This window comes from Tamandua tetradactyla, chromosome 2 (assembly GCF_023851605.1).
Source record: "Tamandua tetradactyla isolate mTamTet1 chromosome 2, mTamTet1.pri, whole genome shotgun sequence".
In the NCBI taxonomy this organism is placed as follows: Eukaryota; Metazoa; Chordata; class Mammalia; order Pilosa; family Myrmecophagidae; genus Tamandua; species Tamandua tetradactyla.
Window position 1 is genome coordinate 32,401,116 of NC_135328.1, and position 21,377 is coordinate 32,422,492.

A 21,377-nucleotide genomic window follows, 5' to 3' on the forward strand; every position below is an offset into this window, starting at 1 on the left:
CACTTCTTTTACCTAAGGTGTTCTTGCTGGATGAATTTGTTGTCTCTCTGTTCTTTGACATTCAGTTCAGCTTTATCTGGACCTCTAGCTTAGGTTTTGTTTAACAGAGGATAATTTTTCAGTTCTTGTTTTCTTGTTTCCTGCCCTGCTTGTATGGTGCATTACCCCCCCCCCCTTAGGAGGGTCTACTTAGGTATTATAGACCCCAGCTGGATTTTCCCAGACCAAACTTGCCTCCCATCAGAAGGAAAGAGTCACCTGCATCGATTTTCCCTGAGGGTGAGGCCCAGCAGGTTGAAAGACTTTCCTGTGAAGTCTCTGAGCTCTGTGTTTCTTATCCTGCCCAATATGTGGCGCTTGTCTGCCTGCAGGTCCCACCAGCATAAGGTGATGCGGTACCTTTAAATTTGGCAGACTCTCCCTGCTGGGGACATGGTGGAGACAGAGGAGAGGTTATAGACTGGTTTTAATGGCTTCAAATTATCAAGCCCTGGTGTCTGAATTCCTTGAGGGAGAGTTTCCACCTGAGTTGGACTTCACCCCTCCCCTAGGGAAGGCACAGGCTCCAGACAAACCCTCAAACGAGCTTGTTTCTGCCTATGCCTGTGGCAGTTGCAGCCTGAGAAGTCCTGCTGCTGTATCCAAAGGCAGTCAAGCCTTTGTAGAAACACAGCCACTAAAACATCTGTTTCCTTTTTTTTCTTTTTCTGTCAGCCCTGCCCTCTTGGTGCTGGGGCAAAAATTAGCGACCTCTGCTTTGACCAGAGCTGACCTGAGCTGGGGGCCTATTTTTAGTAGTCAGAATTTGGTAATTAATTCCACAATTGGCGTTTGGCTGGGCTCAGCCCCTGCTGCTGGTAAAATTCTTTTCCTTTCCCCTCTGAAAAGCAGCCTGTGTGGGAGGGACGCTGGTCACCGTGCCTTGGGGAACTCATGTTTCTGGGTGGGCTCTCAGCTGGTCCAACTGATCCAGACTGGGGTACGCTGTGTGTCTGGTCACTGATGTGGGCCCAGGAGCTGTTCTGTACTGTTTCTGGTTATTTAGTAGTTTTGCTGGAGGATGAACTAAAAGGCACACATTGCTAAACCGCCATCTTGATTCTGAGACCCTCCTTTTTTTTGGTCAACCTAGCTAAGGGTCCATCAATTTTATTGATTTTCTCAAAGAACCACTTTCTGGATTGTTGATTTTCTCTGTTGTTTTCATATTCTTAATTTCATTTATTTCTGCCTTAATCTTTGTTATTTCTTTCCTTTTGTTTGCTTTGGGGTTAGTTTGCTGTTCTTTCTCTAGATCTTCCAGGTAAATAGTTAATTCCTCAGTTTTTACTCTTCTTTTTTTTTTTTAAACTTTTTTATTGTATAATATAACATACATATACAAAGCAAAAAAAAGAAAAAAGCAATACTTTCCAAGCACTCTTCAACAAGTAGTTACAGGATAGATCCCAGAGTATGCCACGGGCTACCATACCACCATCTCAGATTTTTCCTTCTAGCTGCTCTAGAACATTGAAGGCTAGAAGGCCTAAATATTTTTTATCATCACAACTGATTTTTGTTCTTACTCTTCTCTTTTAATATAGGCATTTAAGACAATAAATTACCCTCTTAGCACTGCCTTTACTGCATCCCATAAATTTTGATATGTTGTGTTTTCATTCTCATTTACCTCAAGATATTTACTGATTTCTCCCTTGACCCACTGGTTGTTTAAGAGTGTGTTGTTTAGCCTCCATATATGTGTGAATTTTCTGGTCCTGTGTCTGTTATTGATTTCCAACTTCATTCCATTATGATCCGGGAAAGTGTTTGTAAAATTTCAGTCTTTTTAAATTTATTCAGACTTTTCAGACTTGCTTTGTGATCTAGCATGTGGTTTGTCCTTGAAAGTAATACATGAGCATTTGCTAAAAATGTGATTCCTGCTGTTGTGGGCTATAATGTCCTGTAAATGTCTGTTAAGTCTAGTTCATTTATCATATTATTAAAGATCTCTGTCTCCTTATTGATCTTCTGTCCAGATGTTCTATCCATTGATGAGAGCAGGGAAGTGAAGTCTCCAACTATTATGGTAGAGGTGTCTATTTCTCCCTTCACTGTTGTCAGTGATAGCCCCATGTTATTTTGAAGCACTCTGGCTCAGTACATAAATATTTATGATATGTCTTCTTGTTGGATTGCTCCTTTTCTTAATACATAGTGTCCTTCTTTGTCTGTTATAATTGTTTTACATTTGAAGCCTAATTTGTTGAATATTGGTATACCTACCCCTGCTCATTTCTCGTCTTCCCAGCCTTTCACTTTTAGCCTATTTTTTGTTCTTGGGTCTAAAGTGAGTCTCTTGTACACAGCATAAGTTGGGTCTTGTTTTTTTAATCAATTATGCCAGTCTGTGCATTTTGATTAGAAATTTTAATCTATAAACTTTTTTTGGGGGGGGGTACATGTTCTGGGAATTGAACCCAGGTCTCTTGCATTAAAGGCAAGCATTCTACTGCTGAACTACCCGTGCACCCCGATCCATAAACTTTTAAAGTTATTACTATAAAGGCAGTACTTTCTTTTACCATTTTGTCTTTTGGATTTTATATGTAATATCTTATTTTTTCCCCCTTTTTACCTTTACCGATTGTCTTCATTTCTATATTCTTCTCTAGACCTCTCTATTCTCTTCTTATCTGTCTGTAGTGCTCCTTTTAGTATTTCTTGTTGCATGAGTCTGTTATCACAAATTCTGTCAGTGACTCTTTGTCTGAAAATATTTTAATCTCCCCCTCATTTTTGAATGACAGTTTTGCTGGGTATAGAATTCTTAGTTGGTAGTTTTTCTCTTTCAGAATCTTAAATATATCATACCACTGCCTTTTCCCCTTCATAGTTTCTGCTGAGAAATCCACACAAAGTCTTATAGAACTTCCCTTGTAAGTGATGGTTTGCTTTTCTCTTGCTGCTTTCAGAATTCTCTCTTTGTCTTTCATATTTGACAATCTGATTAGTAAGTGATTGGAGTAGGTCTTTTTTTCGATCTGTTCTGTTTGGGGTACACTGGGCTTCTTGAGATGGGAAATTGTCAGTGAATATTTTCTATATTAGTCTTTCTGCTCCTTTTCCTTTTTCTTCTGGGACACTCATAATATGTATATTCATGTGCTTCATGTTGTCATTCAATTCCCTGAGAACCTGCTTATATTTTTCCATTCTTTTCCCTATATTTTATTTTGTGTGTCAGATTTTAGATGTCCTGCCATCTAGTTCACTAATCCTTTCTTCTGCCTCTTCAAATCTATTACTGTAGGTTCCATTGTTTTTTTCATCTCTTCTATTATACTTTTCATTCCCATAAGTTCTGCAATATGTTTTTTCATACTTTTGCATTCTTCTTTATGTTCGCCCAATACCTTCTTTATATCCTCCCTCAACTCTTTGATTTGATTTTTAATGAGATTTTGCATGTCTCTTTGAGCATCCTGAATTAGTTGTTTCAACTGCTATATCTCATTTGAAGTGTTAGTTTGTTCCTTTGGCTGGGCCATATCTTTGATTTTCCTGGTGTGATTCATTATTTTTTACTGGTGTCTCGGCATTTGATTTCCTTGGTTAGTTTATTCTGGATGTTGTTTTCACTTTTTTTACTTAGGGTTTTCTTGTTGGATGGCTTTGTTCTCTATTTGATCTTTGGTATTCAGTTCAATTTATTCTAGACCTCCAGCATAGGTCTTGTTTAACCGATCTGAATTTTTCAGTTTTATTTCTGTTTCTTGTCCTGACTATATGGAGCTTTTTTTTTTTTTGAGGTGGGTGTCCTCAGATATGATCAACCCTAGTCAGATTTCCCCAGATAGACCCCTGTCTCAAGAGAAGAGAGTAGCCAGTATCAAGTTTCTCTCAGGGTGAGACCAGCAGGTTGTCAGACATTCCTATGATGCCTTTAGAGTCTGTGCTTTTCCTATCCTTCCCAACATGTGGCACTTAACAGCCTGCTGCTCCCCACTGGTGTAAAGTGATGAGATACATTTAATTTCAGCAATGTCTCCCTGCCAGTGGTGTGGTTGAGACAGAGGCTGAGATAGGAGGTGGGTTTTGCTTGCTTCTGTTTTCCAGCCCCTGGGCCTGAATTCCCTGAAGGAGGGTCTCCACTTGAGCTGGGCCCCAACCCCTGTTTCTTGGGGAAGATACACCTTTTAGGGAATTGTCCCTATCCACCTGACTGTTTACTTTATCTCTTCCACATGCCTTAATCCTATCCTAGCCTGGGGCAGTGTTGGGAGTGCTTGTAGTTCTATCTATTGAGCTGTTAAGAACTAAACAACAAAAAAAGCCTTTTCAGAGCCAGACCACCGCTCCCCGAGTTTGCCAATCAAGAGCTAGAATTGGTAGGTGGCTCTGTGTGTCCCCAAGATCTGTGTGTCCCCTTTTCTTGGGGTCCAGCCCCTTTCCAGTATTTTGTGCTGTCCAACTGAAAAATCCTCTGTTTTGTTTTTGTTTTTGTTTTTCCCTGTCTGTTTCCCCTCCTCTCTGCTGGGGCAAAAACTGTTCCTTTAGTGCTTACTCCAGGTTTATCTGTGCTGGGCGCCTATTTTCAATAGTCAGAATTTGTTAATTAATTCCATAATTGGAGCTTGGATGAGCTAAGTCCTTGCTGCTAGTAAAGTCCTTTTCCTTTCTCCTCAGGGAACCAGCCTGCTGTGCCCAGGGTGGAGGGGCGCCAGCCACCCCAGCTTGGGAGACTTACAGTTCTTTGTAGGGTCTCAGCCCTTCCACCCTTTCCAGACTGATGTATGATATGTGTCTAGTCACTGATGTCCCCCTTCATGCAGTTCTTGGCTATTTACGAGCTGCTTTGGAGGATGAACTAAATTCCACACCTCTGTATGCCACCATCTTGCCCTGCCTCTCTACATTTTGTTTTTAGTCAGGATTTAAATAATGTTGATCCATTACAGTTGGCTGATATTTCTTATTTTCTTTCATCTTTTAAGTGTTCTTTCTGTCTCTCTCTCTTTTTTTTCTTCCAATTTATTTATTCAAGATACAAATTCCTGGGCGGGCCACAGTGGCTCAGCAGGCAGAGTTCTCGCTTGCCGTGCTAGAGACCCGGGTTCGATTCCTGGTGCCTGCCCATGCAAACAAAAAAAAGATAATAAATTCCTTGCAATTTATTTATTCACATAGTTTGGATTTTGCTGACTGCATATTCCTAATATTGTTTAACATGTTCCTCTGTCCTCTCTATTCTCTGTAAATTGGTAGTGTGTTTGGAGACTTGGGCAGGATTCAGATTCATTCTATTTTTGGCTGGTTTCATAGGTGTGGCATGGGCTTCAGGAGGCACATACTGTTGAGTTGTTTCTTTGTAATGGTTGATTTATTTTTTGAATGTTGAAGTGCTTAAGAGGGATTAGGTCCCAAGTGTTCACACCTGGGTCCAGCGAGGTAGTCTTGAGAAAAGAGGTAAAACAAAGTATGTGGTAAGCTCAAAAGAGTTCTTTTTTGATTGAATTCCAAGGATGGTGGGGCTGTTAGGGTCTCTGTTCCCTGAACTGTCTGCTTGTGTTGGTTTCTCCAGAGCCTGCTCAGGGTGAATTGGTACTAATTTGGTGGAGGGCACTGTGATAGCCTCTCTTGGTCATAAAAGACTGGCTTATTCCAGAAGCTTAGAATTACCATTTTTGAAAGTCGTTTGTATATTATTGGTTTGGCTAGATCAGCCAGTTTTGCTGACAGTTTGTGTCTTTTCATTTAAATTATTACGGTAACTTTTTTTTTTTCTTCTTAGGATCTCATTTTGCCCAATGGTGGTACTCCAGCAGGCACTTCAAGCCCAGCTTCTTCATCTTCCCTTCTCAACAGACTTCAACTTGATGATGACATTGATGGTGAGACCAGAGATCTCTTTGTCACGGTTGATGATCCCAAGAAGCACGTCTGTACCATGGAGACCTACATCACATATAGGATCACCACTAAAGTAGGTCCCCCTCTCGTTATTTTCTGTTCATCATGAAGGGTTGTGAGAATTGGGGTCCTAACTCCATGATTCCCCCATTTGCTTTCTTCCTTTCCTTTCTACAACTCAGTTCACTTTTTTTAAAAAATATTTTTTATTTTGAAATATAACGTATATATGAAACAATAAATTTCAAAGTACATTGGAACAAGATGTTACAGAACAGGTTTCAATGTTTGGTATGGGTTACAGTTCCACAATTTTATCTTTCTTTCTAGCTACTCCAGGAAAGAAATATCAGTATGATGATTTGGCAGTCATTCTCATTTGTTAAATCCTAACTTCTCTGTTGTAACTCCTTGGAGCTTCTCCTCTGAACCTTCTCCCAGTCTTTATGGGTATTTGGGCTCTGCCTATTCTAACTTTTTTTTCATGTTGCAAGGGGCTGTCGATAATATGGAATAGAGGGATGAAACTAGTTGATAATCTTGGAGAGCTTGGCCCCTCTGGGTTTCAGGACTTACCTGGTTTAGGAACCCATCTGGAGGTTGTAGTTTTTTGAAAGTTATCTTAGTACATGAAACATTTATAGAATCTCAGATAGAGCCCTAGTTGTTCTTTAGGGTTAACAGCGATGGTTTTGGTTGGGGGTTGGCAAACCATGTTAATTAGTAATACCTGGTTAAATCTTGTCTGAGAATAGCCTCCAGAATAGCCTCTAGACTCTATTTGAACTCTCAGATGAAAAGGATTATATATAGTTTTTTTTTTTTGTATGCTGTATGGCGGAGTCATATTTTTTTGTTTTTCCATGTTACTATCCCATTATTGCAGCACCATTTGTTGGATTTTTGTTTATTTTTTTGTTTGTTTTGCTTATTTGTTTGTTTTTGGGGACGTTCATGGACTGGAAATTGAACCTGGGTTTCCCACATGGCAAGCGCTAATTCTCCCACTGAGCTACCGTTGCAACCTTTATGTAGTTTTAAATATATAATATATATATATATAGTTTTAATATAATAGTCACCAAAGTCTTAGAAGTAAAATGTTAAATCCCTGTACTTTCACTTCTTTTCTGTCATGATACTATTTAACATGTTTCATAATGTATTAGTCTTGAAACTTGTGAATCATCATATCAACCTAAATCCCTGGAATGAGAACATGACTAGAATGTGACGTAATTGGGGTTAATGGTAGGGAGATGGGGGATCAGAGAGGAATAGATTTGAACTAATATTCATTGACTTTCTATCATGTACCTGTGAGGTTCAGGGTGCTAAGATTTAACTGATTAATTTTCACAGCCATCCTAAGAAGTATACTTTTTTTTTTTTTTTTTTTTTGCATAGGCAGGTACCCGGAGTCGAACCCAGGTCTCCAACCCAGGTCTTCGACAGGGTAGACTAGAACTTTGCCTCTGAGCCACCGTGGCCCAACATTCCCTCTTTTACTGTGCCTTTTTTTTTTTTTTCCATTATAGAACAAAATTATTTTATACTTTGGAAGTTTAGAATCTTCTCTTCCTGTTTAAATTCTTTGGAAGAAAAGCAGGGAATGACATACTTTCAAATTTTGTTTTTTCATCTTTTATTGGATGAAAAGATTCCATTTTAAAAATTAGGCATATAACATAAATTCATTATTGTAAAAAAGAAAAGAAACCAAATACAGAATAAAAAGAGCATGCATCCCCCTTAACCCTTCTCAGTTACATGGTTCTTCTCGCCAAATGCAGCCATTGCTAAACTTAGCTGTGTCCTTCAGTCCTATTTCTTTGCATTTGCATACACACCTGGATAGTTAAAGTATATATAATTCAGATCTCATTGCAATAATGCTTTCTAACTCCTCTTATCCCCAATTTATGGTATTGAAGTCCTTTCCAAGATTGTGTGAATATAAATCTAGCTTACTCTTTCAATATTCTCCCTAGTTATTTATACTACAATTATATAGTAATTTATTTAACTTTTCTCCATGGGAATCTATTTATTTTTAAAAATATTTTTATTGTTAAAACAACATGCAAGCACAAACATTCTTAACTACAAGCATTCAATACATGGTGTACAGTGACTCACTATATCATCACATAGTAGTGTATTCATTGCTGTGATCATTTTTTAGAACATATATCACTCCAGAAAAAAAATTAAAAGAGAAAACTCATACATACCATACCCCTCCCCCTTTCCTCTCATTGACCATTAGTATATACATCTTCCCAATATATTTTAACCTTTGTTCCCCCTTTTATTTGTTTATTTTTTATCCATATTTTTACTCATCTGTCCATACCCTAGATAAAGGGAGCATCAGACACAAGGTTTTCACAATCACATAGTCACGTTGTAAGTGTTTTATCTTCATACAGTCATCTTCAAGAAACAAGGCTACTGGAACACAGCTCTGCAGTTTCAGGTACTTCCCTCCAGCCCTTCCAATACACCATAAATTAAAAAGGGATATCTAGATAATATATAAGAATAACCTCCAGGATACCCTCTCAATTCTGTTTGAACTCTCTCAGCCACTGAGACTTAATTTTGTCGCATTTCTCTCTTCCCCCTTTTGATCAAGAAGGTTTTCTCAGTCCTGTGATGCAGGGTCCCAGCTCATCCTGGGATTTCTGTCCACATTGCCAGGGAGATTTACACCTCTCCCTGGGAATTTAAGCCTTTGCAAATATTTTCATGTTAACGACCTGTCTTTTCTCCAGCTAGTTCACATTTGAACATTCGTGTGTGTGTATGCATACAAGTCCCCCCCTTACCACCCCACTGGAGGCCTGCTCCCAGGCATTGAGCTTGATTTGTAGATGTGTATTATTTCTTCCATGATCCTAGGCTGATATGTATTTCTGTGCATATTTCCATTTCTTTTTAAATTTTTACTCAGTGTTGACTTATTTTTTTTCACCCTCTTGGGAAAATGTAAAACCTGTTTTTCTTGAACTCGTGATGTAAGTAAGGTTAGTGCTGTGCAGCCATGCACATGCCTGCCTGCCTTGGTATTTTTCCTACTTGATTCCTCACCCCTGCAGTTTACCCCCCAAAATGCAATTATGGCAGAACCTCTGTTACCTGATTCTCAGGGTAATGTACCTGCTGCGGCTTCCTACTTTTTACTCTGCCTTTTCGCTTTCCTTCCTTACCTTTTTCCTCTTTGTCCTTATTTCCATCCCTTCTGGCATTATTTGATTTCCCGTAAGTCAGAAAATGTCTTAGGGTATCTTTTACTAAGTTCCAATCCTACATTTTCCCTTGGCTGTGATGCTAGCACCGCAGATAAACTTGTTGCAGAACTAAGTTCTTTTTCTCACTGAGTCCTCCCCTTTTCCTCTTGCTGATAGTGACACCCGGTTTGATATCTTGGTGATATGTTTGGAATTGTCTTCTTGCAAGTTCTGTTAAAGGATGTATTAGGATTGTGCAGGTGTGAGAGAGAGGACAAATGGTGACAGCTCCCCAATACTTGGTCCACTTCTGCCAAGGCCCTAAAAATAAAATTAATGCTCAGAGGACAAAGCTGTACAAAAAGGCTTGCTTTTTTCTTCAAGGCTTCCACTTTCTGATCATAATGCGGGTTCTCAATAACCAAGCCTGGACAAAGTACGGAGCGACTTTGGCCTAAGCTAAATGAACCCAGAGCTGAGAGCCACTGCCAGCCACCCCTCACCACAGCAGATCTAAACATATGTCTTCGCTCTCCAGTGATAGAGACCCAGCCTAGGCCTTCTCAGGGCAGGCAGCTCCTGGTTCTTTTCTCTGCAGACTCATGGAAAGTAACATCGTAATAATAGCTGAAAACTCTTGTACACTTATCTGTTCTTCCCTAACCCTTTAATTTTTATTGTTCTATAAGTAACGTATGCTCATTGTAGAAAAATGAGAAAATGAAAATATGCTAAAAGAATAAAATAGAAAAATACCAGCCAGAAATAATCATTTATAACGTCCTGAACTATCTTTCCCTACTCCATTTACACAAATGGGTATTTTGCATTCTGTCAGTTCATGTAATGCATTGCATGCATCTTTCAGTGCCATGAAACACTAGTAAGCACACTTTTACTCCTTTTTCTTGCAGGGATAAGCCGTCATTTATTTTGTGCTAAGTGCTTTAAGTATATTATCAGTTACTTGTCACACTCAGCAAAGTAGGTACTGGTGCTGTCCTTATTTTATAAACGAGTAAACTGAGGCACAGAGGCATTAAGAAGATTGCTCAAGGATATATAAGTAATAATATGGTAGATGTTGAACTTCAGCTCAGGTCTGAATTATTAATAATTGCGCTATGCTTCCAGAAGCGTGATTGCTAAGGGAGAGATGGCTCTCATCCCCAGCACCATGGTCCAGCACCATGGCATGGCTCCGGAAACTGGCAGTGACATGAAATGGACTGGAGGCTGAGGGGATGAGAAGAAGCCTTCAGCTTCTAAAGGGGCCACCCTGCCCCTCTTTTCTTTTATCCTATCACCAGTCATCAGCAGGTCTTTTTGCATTTTTTAAATGCAAATTATTAAGATATATTCACAAACCATATAATCATCCAAAGTTTACAATCACTGGTTTATGGTGTCATCATATGTTTATACATTCATCACTGTAATCAGCTTTTGAACATTGTCATTTTTACTCCAAATAAAATAAAAATTAAAAAGAATACCCAGAATATTCCATACTCTTTATCCCCATCTATTATTTATCTTTTGTCTTTTTTTCTTACTCATCTGTCCATATGCTGGATAAAGGGGGTGTCAGTCACAAAGTTTTCACCATCACAGAGTCCTACTGTGAAAGATATATAGTTACATAGTCTTCAAGAATCAAGATTACTGGATTCAGTTCAACAGTTTCAGGTATTTCCTTCTGGCTATTCTTTTTTTTTTTTTTTTAAGTTTTTCTATTTTATAGTATAACACGTATACAAAGCAAAGAAAGAAAAAAGCAACCATTTTCAAAGCACTCTTCAACAAGTAGTTACAGGACAGGTCCTAGAGTTTGTCATGGGCTAACATGCCATCATCTCAGATTTTTCCTTCTAGCTACTCCAGAATATAGGAGCCTAGAAGGAATAAATATTTTTTTATCATCATAATCAACTTTTTTTCCTTTTTTTGTGAAAAATAACATATACAAAAAGGCAATAAATTTGAAAGCACTGCACAACAATTAGTTGTAGAACATATTTTAGAGGTTAACATGGGTTACAAATCCACAATTTTAAGTTTTTTCTTCTATCTGCTCTAAGATACTGGAGACTAAAAGAAATATCAATTTGATGATTCAGCAATTTATATTCATTTTTTAAACCCTATCTTCTCGTATAACTCCACCACCACCTTTGATCTTTCCATCCCACTTTTTAGAGGTATTTGGACTATGCCCATTCTAACTTTTTCTCCTTCTGGCTAGTCTAATACACTAAATATTAAAAAGGGCTATCTATATAATGCATAAGAATAACCTCCAGAATGACCTCTCGACTCCATCTGAAACCTCTCAGCCACTGAAACTTTGTTTCATTTATCTAGCCCCCTTCTGGTCAGGAAGACTCTGTCACCCCCACGATGCCTGTATCAGGCTCACACCCCGGAGTCCTGTCCCACGTTGACGGAGAGATTTATACCCCTGGGGGTCATGTCCCACGTAGTGGGGAGGGCAGTGAATCCACCTGCAGAGCCTACTTAGAGAGAGCGAGAGGTCATATCTGAGCAACAAAATTGACTTTCTGGGGTGACTCCTCAGCATAACCATAAATAAGCTTGGCTTCTCCTTTGCAGAAGTAAGTTTCATAAGGGCAAGCCCCAAGATCAGGGTCTTGGCCTGTTAAATTGGTAGTCCCCAGTGCTTACAAGAATATCAGAAATTCCCCAGGTGGGGAGGTTTTATATTTGCAAACTTTCTCCCCAGTCTCTCAAGGAGACTTTGCAAATACTTTTTTTTTTGGTGCATGGTCCGGGAATTGAATCTGGGTATTCCACATGGAAGGAGAGCATTCTACCACTGAACCACCCATGCACCCTACGAGCACTCGGGTACCCCGTGCAAATACTTTTTGTGTGTGTGTGTGTGTTTCCATGTGAGTATCCCCTCATCGTCACACCATTTTTTGAATTTTTGTTTGTTTGTTTAGCTTGTTTGTTTTTTGGGAAGTGCATGTACCGGGAATTGAACCTGGGTCCTCTTGCATGGCAGGCAAGAATTCTACCACCGAACTACCCTTGCACCCCCTGCAAATGCTTTTTTTTTTTGCAAATGCTTTTAAATCTTCTGCCCAGATTACTCTGGGATGTATCAAGACATCACACCAACCTGTACAAACCAACAAGATCTTACTTGCTATTCAAGGCTCCATGTAATTATAGTATTCAAATACACTGACCTCACAAATTCAATTAAATAGTGTGCTACAGAAAATATAAATTTTCCACCAAATAAACATCTCTTCCCTTTGGTTTTACACAGAAGTTAAAGTTTAAAACACAGTCAATATAACCCTTTACCTTTTAGTCTGATTTACCTTAGTCCTAACCAGATCAACCTCATTCATGTCTCTAATTGAAGTCTGATCTCTTTCTCAGCCTCCTTAATAGTTGAAGTATGGGGTAATGCTAACTTTCATAGCTGCGGAACTCTAACCCTGAGTCTCAGGTGTCACACAGATAACAAGGTGTGCTTCTGGGGAACGACCAGGCTATACACAAAAGTTCAGCATTTCAGAATTTAGAAGTGACCATTACGACTCGGAAATAGATGTGTCTGCTCTAGGAACCTTTACAATAGGCGTTCCCCTGATAAACTCGGCTCTCAAATTCAATTCTCAGAGTTTGCATGTTGTATTTAGTCCATATTATTGAGGCATGATAATATTTGTCCTTTTGTTTTTGACTTATTTTCGTCACCTTACTGTCCTCAAGTTTCATTCACCTAGGTGGCCTGCCCCACAACTTCATTCCTTCTTTTTTTTTGGCATGAGCAGGCACCGGGAATCGAACCCGGGTCTCCAGCACAGCAGGCGGGAACTCTACCTGCTGAGCCACTGTGGCCCACCCTCATTCCTTCTGGTAGCTGCTCAGTAGACCATTGTATCTATATACCACAGTTGATGTACTCTTAGACCAACTCTGTCCATTCCAAATTGATACCACCAGGTCTTAGCCCCCAAGTTGTTCCTTGCTTCAAGTGCCCAGGTAGTCAAAGAGTAGAAATGCTGCTCAGAGGCTGTTATGTCTAAGGACTACAAAGTACTTGCTGGATTTAATGACAGAAGGTCACTGGTGCCTGCAGGGAGGGCAGGTTCATTGCTGTGGGGGATTTTAGGTTGAAGAGCAGGGGGAGGGGTGGAAGCCACTGAGAAAGGAGAAGGTGATAGTATCCTGAGCAGAAGTGGAGAACTGACTTTCCCTGGGAAGCAACATTTTTTTCCATTGTTTTGGGAGGAGGAAGGGAAGTTTGTAAGGTCTGTGGCAGGAAGCTGAGGATTTTTTTTTTTGCTCATAGGTGTAGTTTTCTCTGTGAATAGATAATGAGGTCTTTTGCTAAGAGTGAAAGGGAGGTTTTGAAGGAGGGCTTAAAGGTTTTCTAAACTTCTACAGACCTTTTAATAGCAGATGTGCAAAATGGCAGAGAGAGTTGACTAAGGAAGTATAAAAAGATTGCTTGGCAATCTCGAGGGTCCAGTTGTAGACCCTGAATTTATTGTGTCAATCTGGGTATTTGCTGAATTTGGTTTTTCCTCCAGTAGAATTTTTTTGCCCAGGTCTAGTAAAGCAAGAAGTGGATGGTTGCATTTTTGCCAGAGATGGGCAAATGGTTAGTGGGGAAGGAACCTTAAGCATATTGTTAAGTATTTTACTTTCCTTGGGTTGCTGTAACAGAGAACTACAAACAGGGCAGCTTAAAGCAGCAGAAATTTATTCTCCTGGTTTTGAAATCTAGAAGTCAGAAGCCAAGGTGTCGGCAGGGCCATGCTCCTGCTGAAGGCTTTAGGGAAGAATCCTTCCTTGCCTCTTCTAGCTTCTGGTGGCTCCTGGCAACCTTAGGGGTTCCTTGGCTTGTAGCTGAGTCAAGCCACTTGTTTCTACCTCTGTCTTCACGTGAGCTTTCCCTGTGGTCTGTGTGTTCTCTTCTCTTCTTATAAGGACATCAGTGATTGGATTCAGGGCCCATCCTAATCTAGTATGACCTCATCTCAACTAATTACATCTGCCAAGACCCTATTTGGAAATAAGGTCACATTCTGAGTTTCCAGGTCGGCATGAAATTTGGGGGGACATTATTGAACCCATTATAGTATGTAAAGGTTAAAGTGATGGGGCATAGAATTGAGCTGATTAGGGCAGGACAGTAAAGACAGGAATAGACAGAATCCAGGAACTTTAGATTCCCAAAAGGCTGAAAAACCAGGGGTGTTGAGAGCAAAGGATTCTGAAACATAGGAGGTACTAGTGAGACTCTGCCTGGTGACAGAGTCTGCAGAGGGGTCATGAGAGTGGGTGGAGTGAAAGGAGCCATTGTTGGCTGAGAGCAGGGTGTCATTTGTATGAACCACCAGGATCATGAGGGTACTGAGATTAGAGGAGGACTTTGGAAAGGAAGGCTCAAAGTCGGGTATTAGAGTCTCTAGGGAATCGGTAGAAGTGACAAGGGGTCAACTGATGGCTGCTGTGACGGGGGATAGTGGATGTATATAGTTTGGTGGCATGAACCAGAAAGGGCTTTTCCAGGGCAGTGAGTAAGGAGCTGTGTGGGATGAGGATGTCGGCAAGACAACTCCTGACCTGGGGGAAGGAATGGGGGAAATGTGCTGCTTTCCACTTCATGGGATGACAGGGAAGTTGGATTCTCAGGGGAGAGCCAGGTTTCAGAATTTGGATAGGTTGAAGAATTGCAAGACTTTATTAATTATAGAATGGGTGGCCCAGACAACTTGGTAGAAAAATCTGAGAGAAAGAAGAGAAGTGGAAACTCAGGTCAGAGAAAAGGGAGCCCAGAGGAGCCTAAGAATGGGTGGCTGAGAGCCTCTCCTGTCGTCAGCCGCAGGCATTACCTTAAGACACTGGGATTTGGGGGCCGAATGCAATTAGCTGGCTGCTGTTTGAGAAGGGAAGCAGTCCCTCTAGTAGATTGGAAGGGAAAGTCCCCCAGGCTTCTTAGGATCCAGCTTCGGCCTGGACAGATAGCACTTCTGAAGAAGACTGCAGTTCTTGGGAGTGAATTGGTTGTAATTTTGTATTGAATGGCAGCCCTTGGGATAGCTCAGCCATAGCTGTTGAGTGCATCACCTCCTGGGGAGTAAGGAGACCTTTTGTGGTTAGGATGCATGCCCTACAATGACTGTGCTAGGTCCTCCGAAGTGTTGAAATTAAGAAAAAAAAATTTAATTGACAGCTGCCTAGAGATGGCCAAAGAGATGATTATGGATTGAATTGTTTACCACAGAAAAGATGTGTTTAATTCCTAACCCCTGCCCCCTGGAATGCAACCTCAATTGGAAATAGGGTCTTTGACAATGTGATTAGTTAAGATGGGACCACACTGGATTAGGGTGGGCCCTAATCCAATATGACTGGTATCCTTAAAAGGAGTGAACATTTGGGCACAGACAAATGTGAAGGAAAAGACCATGTACTGATGATGCAGCTGCAATCCAAGAAGAGCCAAAGATGGCCAGCAAACTGCCAGAAGCTGGAAGAGGCAAGGGAGGATTCTTCCCCGCAGGTAGTGGAGGGAGCAGGGCCCTGCTGCCACCTTGACTTCTGACTTCTGGCCTTCAGAACTGGGAGACAACAACACGTTTCGGTTGTTTTAAGCCACCGAGTTTGTGGTACTGTTGTTACAGCAGCCCTAGGAAATGGAAGACAGTACTCATATAGAATGTTAGGTTAAACTTCTCGTGATGAAAATATTCTGCTTCACAGCTCTTGAGCTCAGTTGTCTGTTCTTAGATCCGACTGTAGGTGTGAACCCATTGCCTTGTGGCCTTTCTAGGCTGTAGACATATGGTGTACGGAAGGGCGTAGAGCGGAATGGCCTAGGGTTGTCGGTGACGATGGAATTATGGGTGGGTGCTTTTCTTTCTTGTTTATTGTTTTGTTTACCACAGGTGTTAGAAAATAGAAATACACATGTTTATCACTTTATTTTCCTTTCTAAGTTTGACCCGACTATTGACCAAGTTAAAATTTACTGCATACTCACAGTTGGAGTTTTACTGGCCTGTGTGTTTTATGAATACTGTGCATCCTGTAACTGTCTGGGTTTCATTCCAGAAATTCACTGTGGCCCAGTTTCAGCCAGTATGCAGTGTTCCATGGCCAGTGTGCTTTGTGAGCTGCTTTCCTAGCTCGGTTTTATCTGCCTGTCCCTGTTTTCCTTTATCTTTTTCCTTACTTCTGTTTTATAGCATTTGATTGTGTTCTCTGTACTATTATATCTTTTCTGGAACAAGATGCAGTAAAGTAAATATTGGGATAGAGAACGTGAGTCTCTTCCAGCTTCATGATAATTTTTGCCATATCATTTCATATGATCACAAAGCATCAAATAAATTTTCTTTTAATCGTGAAAAATAACATACACAAAAAAGAATAAATTTCAAAGCACACCACAACAGTTAGTTATAGAACAGATTTCAGAGTTTGGTATAGATTACAGCTCCAGGATTTTAGGTTTTTCCTTTTAGCTGCTCTAAGACACTGGAGACTAACTCATTTGTTAAATCCTGTCTTCTCTGTGATCACCCCACCTTCTCCTTTGATCTTTCTATCAAGTGAGCTTTTACAGCTGTGTAATCCCTCAGGTCTCAGAGGAGATTTTTTTTTTTAAATGAGCATTTCCAGGTGTATACGTGGACATAAAAGTATTATATGAAAATTGCAGAAAATTTAGAAATAAGAATGAGTATAAAGAGGATAATTCTCATTACCACTTATAAACTTTTATCTTTTATGCCCATATTTTTTACTTAAGTAAAATCACAGTGTATGTGCAATTGATTTTGTATCCTGCTGTTTCACCCTTAAAACTATAGTGAACCATTTTTGTCAATAAAAATGTTTACAGGGCCGGCCACGGTTGCTCAGCAGGCAGAGTTCTTGCCTGCCATGCCGGAGACCTGGGTTCAATTCCCGGTGCCTGCCCATGCAAAAAAAAAAAAAAACCGTTTACAGGCATAATTACCAGTAACCATAGAATAAATAAACCATAATTTTCTTAATAGTTTTTTACTTTTAGACATTTAGATTGCTTCGTTTTTATTTTAAATAATATTGCAATAAATATCATTGTACAGATGTCTTTTTCGCAGTTTAAAAATTATTTTCCAATGGTAGATTCCTACCATTGTGAAGCCATAAATAAAGAATATAGGTGAATATTTTTATAAATTTACAATGGGAATGGCCTTGTTATTTAGAACACTAAAAACAGGAACCACAAAAGAAAAAAAATGGGTGAATTTGGCTACATGATGATTAAAAATTCCTGTATCAGAAACAAATATTTGGAAGTTAAATGGTAGGTAAATATCTATAAAGAACCTACACAAATGGAAAAAACAGGACTCATAATTTTTGTAGATTTTTTTTTTTGGCATGGGCAAGTTCTGGGAACCAAACCTGGTCACTTGACAGAAAAAGAAAAATAGGTGGCCAACAAACATTTCAATGGATGTTTAATCCCTGTGTTCGCTAAGGAAAAGAAAAATGATATTTACTTTTAATTTATCAGTCCGTCAAAGATAACCAGGTTGACACAAATGTATGATGAGAATATGCATTGGTATGAAATTTCTAGCACTTTGTCAATAATATATATTTATGCTCTTATTATCCAGCAATCCTATTTCAAGGAATTTGTTTTAAGGGACTTATCAGATGAGCACACAAAGAAGTATATACTGTGATGTTAACTGTAGCATTATTGGCTTATTGAAAGATTGGAAACAAATGGGGATTTGGTTTAATTACGGCATATCCATTTCATGTAATACCATGTAAGTGTTAAAAATGATTAGTAGATGTAAACTTACAAAAAAAGATGTCCAAGATGTAGCCAAAAGATATGGAAAATATGAGTAAATGAACCTGAATTTAAAAAAATATGTAAAAATTTAAATCATAATGTTAATTGTAGTTGTCTCTATTTAGAAGGATTACAGCTGATCTTTTATTTTTAAGTACTTTATTTTCCTGAAATTTTAAAATAAGTGCATATAACCTGAATAGATACAAGGGGAAAGTGCCAGTTCCCTAAAAGGGAAGTTGGTTGGGGCAGAAACAATCATGTTTATTGTGTAGCTTTTTGTAGTTACTGGATATAGATTTCAAAGTTAGAGTAGAAAAATTACATAAACTATAATTTATGAAATGAACTTGAAAAAGTATAATAAAGAGGAAGTATCAGTTGATGATTCCTGTAACATTTAGGAAGGCAAAAATAGAGCCCTCCGTTGGTTCCATTCACAGCAAATGAGTTGCTTTCATTGTCACTTTTGGAAATAATCCTTTATAGGTTCACAGTCCCTGAAAGTCCTCAGATGGAGCTTGTTAGCACTGGAAGGTTCTTACAGAACATCTCTTCCCACTTTCTTAAGGATGAGGAAAGGAGGTGGAGAGAGGCTTAGTGGCACATCAGTCATTTGGTGTCGGTGCTGGGACTGTGCCAGGTACAGAGTTCTTCTCAGCCAAGGCTACTTGTCCCAACATTTCTATCACCGTATGCCGAAAATGTGTCAGCGGTGATTTGTCTTTGGATTTAAGCATTGTCTGGTTTTATTTCCCCCCTTCCAACTTTATAATATTAATTCCTTTTCAGAATCTCCTATATAGTCACAAATACCTACATCGATGAATGAATTTCTCTAAATCTTTCTTGCCTCCCTCTCCAATCACAGGGAATGGTTGTGTTTTGTGGGCATATGCTAGCACGTGGGACCTTGAAAAGGGGAAAAGATGCAGAAAAAGTAGGTTGGGGATCAGTCCGAGACTAAGTCTTTAAATTTCACAATTTTGTTCAGACTGAGAGCACAGCTTTTAGGGAGGATGAAATCATAATTTCTGATACCAAAATTGTTCAAGTTTTTCCTTGATGGGTGATTCTTGTTCATGTATTTTTCAGATTTTCTTGGTGTCATATATTAATGCAGACTTTTGTTTGAAAGTGTACCTTTATAAAATACAGCTTGAGCCATTTTTATCTTGTACTTTAATTTCTGAGAACAGTGGCTATCATGTCGGTACTCCTCTAGGGATAGCCTCATCTTAACAGGATCCTGGAAGATGCTGTTTACAGATGAGTTCACATCCACAGGACCAGGCAGAGGTTAGGACTGCAACATGGCTGTGTGGGGAACACGAATCGACCCATGACATTCTTTCCTTCCCTTCAGCCAAGACCTGCTACTCTTCCTTACTGCTTATTTTTGTCCCACTCTCTTCTTATTTGCAGAGTACCCGGGTGGAGTTTGACCTTCCGGAATATTCTGTCCGACGAAGATACCAAGATTTCGACTGGTTGAGGAACAAACTGGAAGAGTCCCAGCCCACTCATCTCATTCCCGTAGGTAGTAAGTCACTGCAGCTTGTTCCTCAATTTTTCTGCATCATCTTTCTGGTGGGTGTTCACTGAACTCTCACCCCTTAAATGAGGGGTGACCTCTGCCTTGCATTCTATACCAGATTGACCCATAAAACGTATGTAAGCATTTTTCCTGTTTAAGGATACAGTACAGCATATGTCACCTTTTTGATTTTGGTTTCTGATTTGCTGCAAAGTATGCCTGTTTCTTTTGGTGGTGGTGGGGTGGGTGGGTTTGGTGTTGATTTTCATTGTACCAGTGTTTTGAGATGCGGATAGTCCGAATTCTCATTTGCTGCATCTTACCTGCTGCCGCCAGGTAAGGAGGGGCGCGGGATACCTGCGCTCACGGCAGCTGGGCGTCCCTTAGACATGGGTAATGCCGGGAGCGTGTCGCCAACACGCAGTCTGAGGTTTTCATTTAGAAGTCAAAGAAAAGACCCCACCTAGCCCTGTTTATTGACACAGCATAACACCCATCTATTACTTCTCTACAAGAACCAGAACAAATAAACTTTAAAAGAATACTAAATCGACAGACGTGTTGAGTACTTTTCTGACTAGTAGAAATAGTTAACTATTTAGACCCCAAATGTTTCTTTAGGCCGTAGGGGCTTCTGGGCAGTCTGGGTCAGGAAACTCTTCAGAGGGGCTTTATCTCCCGTAGAAACCTGGGTTGAAGGATAACTTCTTTGCACGACCCGTTTTTCTGTCACCTCCGCAACTCCCAGCCTTCTCTTGCATCCCCACGGAGGGGGCCGGTTTCTGCGCTGTGTCCCCTCTGGCGGTTCTCCAGCTGCTAGTGCTGTGATAGGAGGGAGGGGACTCGGTTCTCCCTCAGGGAATTCCACCCCCCCTTATTCCCTCTGCTCGCCAACCCTGAAGTTTTGCTTTTCTGTCTTCTAATCAGTTAAAAACATGCCTGAAGAGGAAACAGCTTTTTAACAGTTGGAATTAGTCCTCACCACCGAATTTTAATTTGGCAGAATTGGCAGCTGGCGAATTATTTTTATGTTTTCAATAAATGCTTATTTTAGAGTAGCTTTTAGATTTATACCATTACTGTGGCGATAGAGTCTATGTGAGCCCCACAGCCAGTGTCCCCTGCTGACATCTTAAATTTGCGTGGTACGTTTGTCACAATTAATGAACCAATGCTGAGACGCTGTTATTAGATAAAGGTCCATACTTTAGGCAGGTTTCCTTAGTTTCCCCCTAGTGTTCCTTTCCCGCCCAGAATCCCATCCAGGCGGGCATCGTGTCTCCCTCAGCTCTTCCTGGTTGTGATGGCTTCTCAGGCATTACTAGTCTTTGATGACCTTGGCATTTTGGGGGAGCACTGGTCAGGGATTAGGGTGGAATCTCCTCTCTTGGAATGTCTCTGCCATTGCTCTCCCAGCTAGACTGGGGTTATCATGTATTTTGTGGAGGAAAGCACAGGGGTGACGTGGCATTCCCATCGTGCCATGTCTGGATGTGCTGCCAACGTTATTCATAACTGTTGATGTTCACCTTGATCTCCTGGCTTGAAGTAGTGTTCGTCAGGGTTCTGGTGTGGCACAGGTAACCCCTTTTTCCCTCCCTTTCGACACTGTGCTCTTTGGCAGGAAGTCGCCCTCTGTCCGCGCCAGCGCTCACCCAGCGCGCTTCCCTCCTGTCTGCTAGTGAAGCTGAGGTTTGGAGCTTAGAGACCGCGGACGGGGCAGCGACAGCCACTGGTGAAATACATTAGACGCTGTGAAGCCAGAACTGAAAGAGAATGAAATAGTCCCCACAGCTCCCAAGGTGGACCCAGAGTCTCTTTAAGAACGGTTTCCTTAAAGAAATTCCTTTAG

The 21,377-nt window shown here is 40.3% G+C and overlaps 1 protein-coding gene across 1 annotated transcript in view; it reads left to right on the forward strand.

Annotated features, from left to right (window-relative positions):
- The window catches only part of SNX30 (sorting nexin family member 30), a 149,615-nt gene that overhangs the window by 65,455 nt on the left and 62,783 nt on the right, over nt 1–21,377 (forward strand). Inside the window, exons 2-3 of the mRNA XM_077142150.1 lie at nt 5,780–5,971; nt 19,414–19,524. Coding sequence (XP_076998265.1) covers nt 5,780–5,971; nt 19,414–19,524 — 303 coding nt within the window. The remainder of the gene's footprint in view (nt 1–5,779; nt 5,972–19,413; nt 19,525–21,377) is intronic.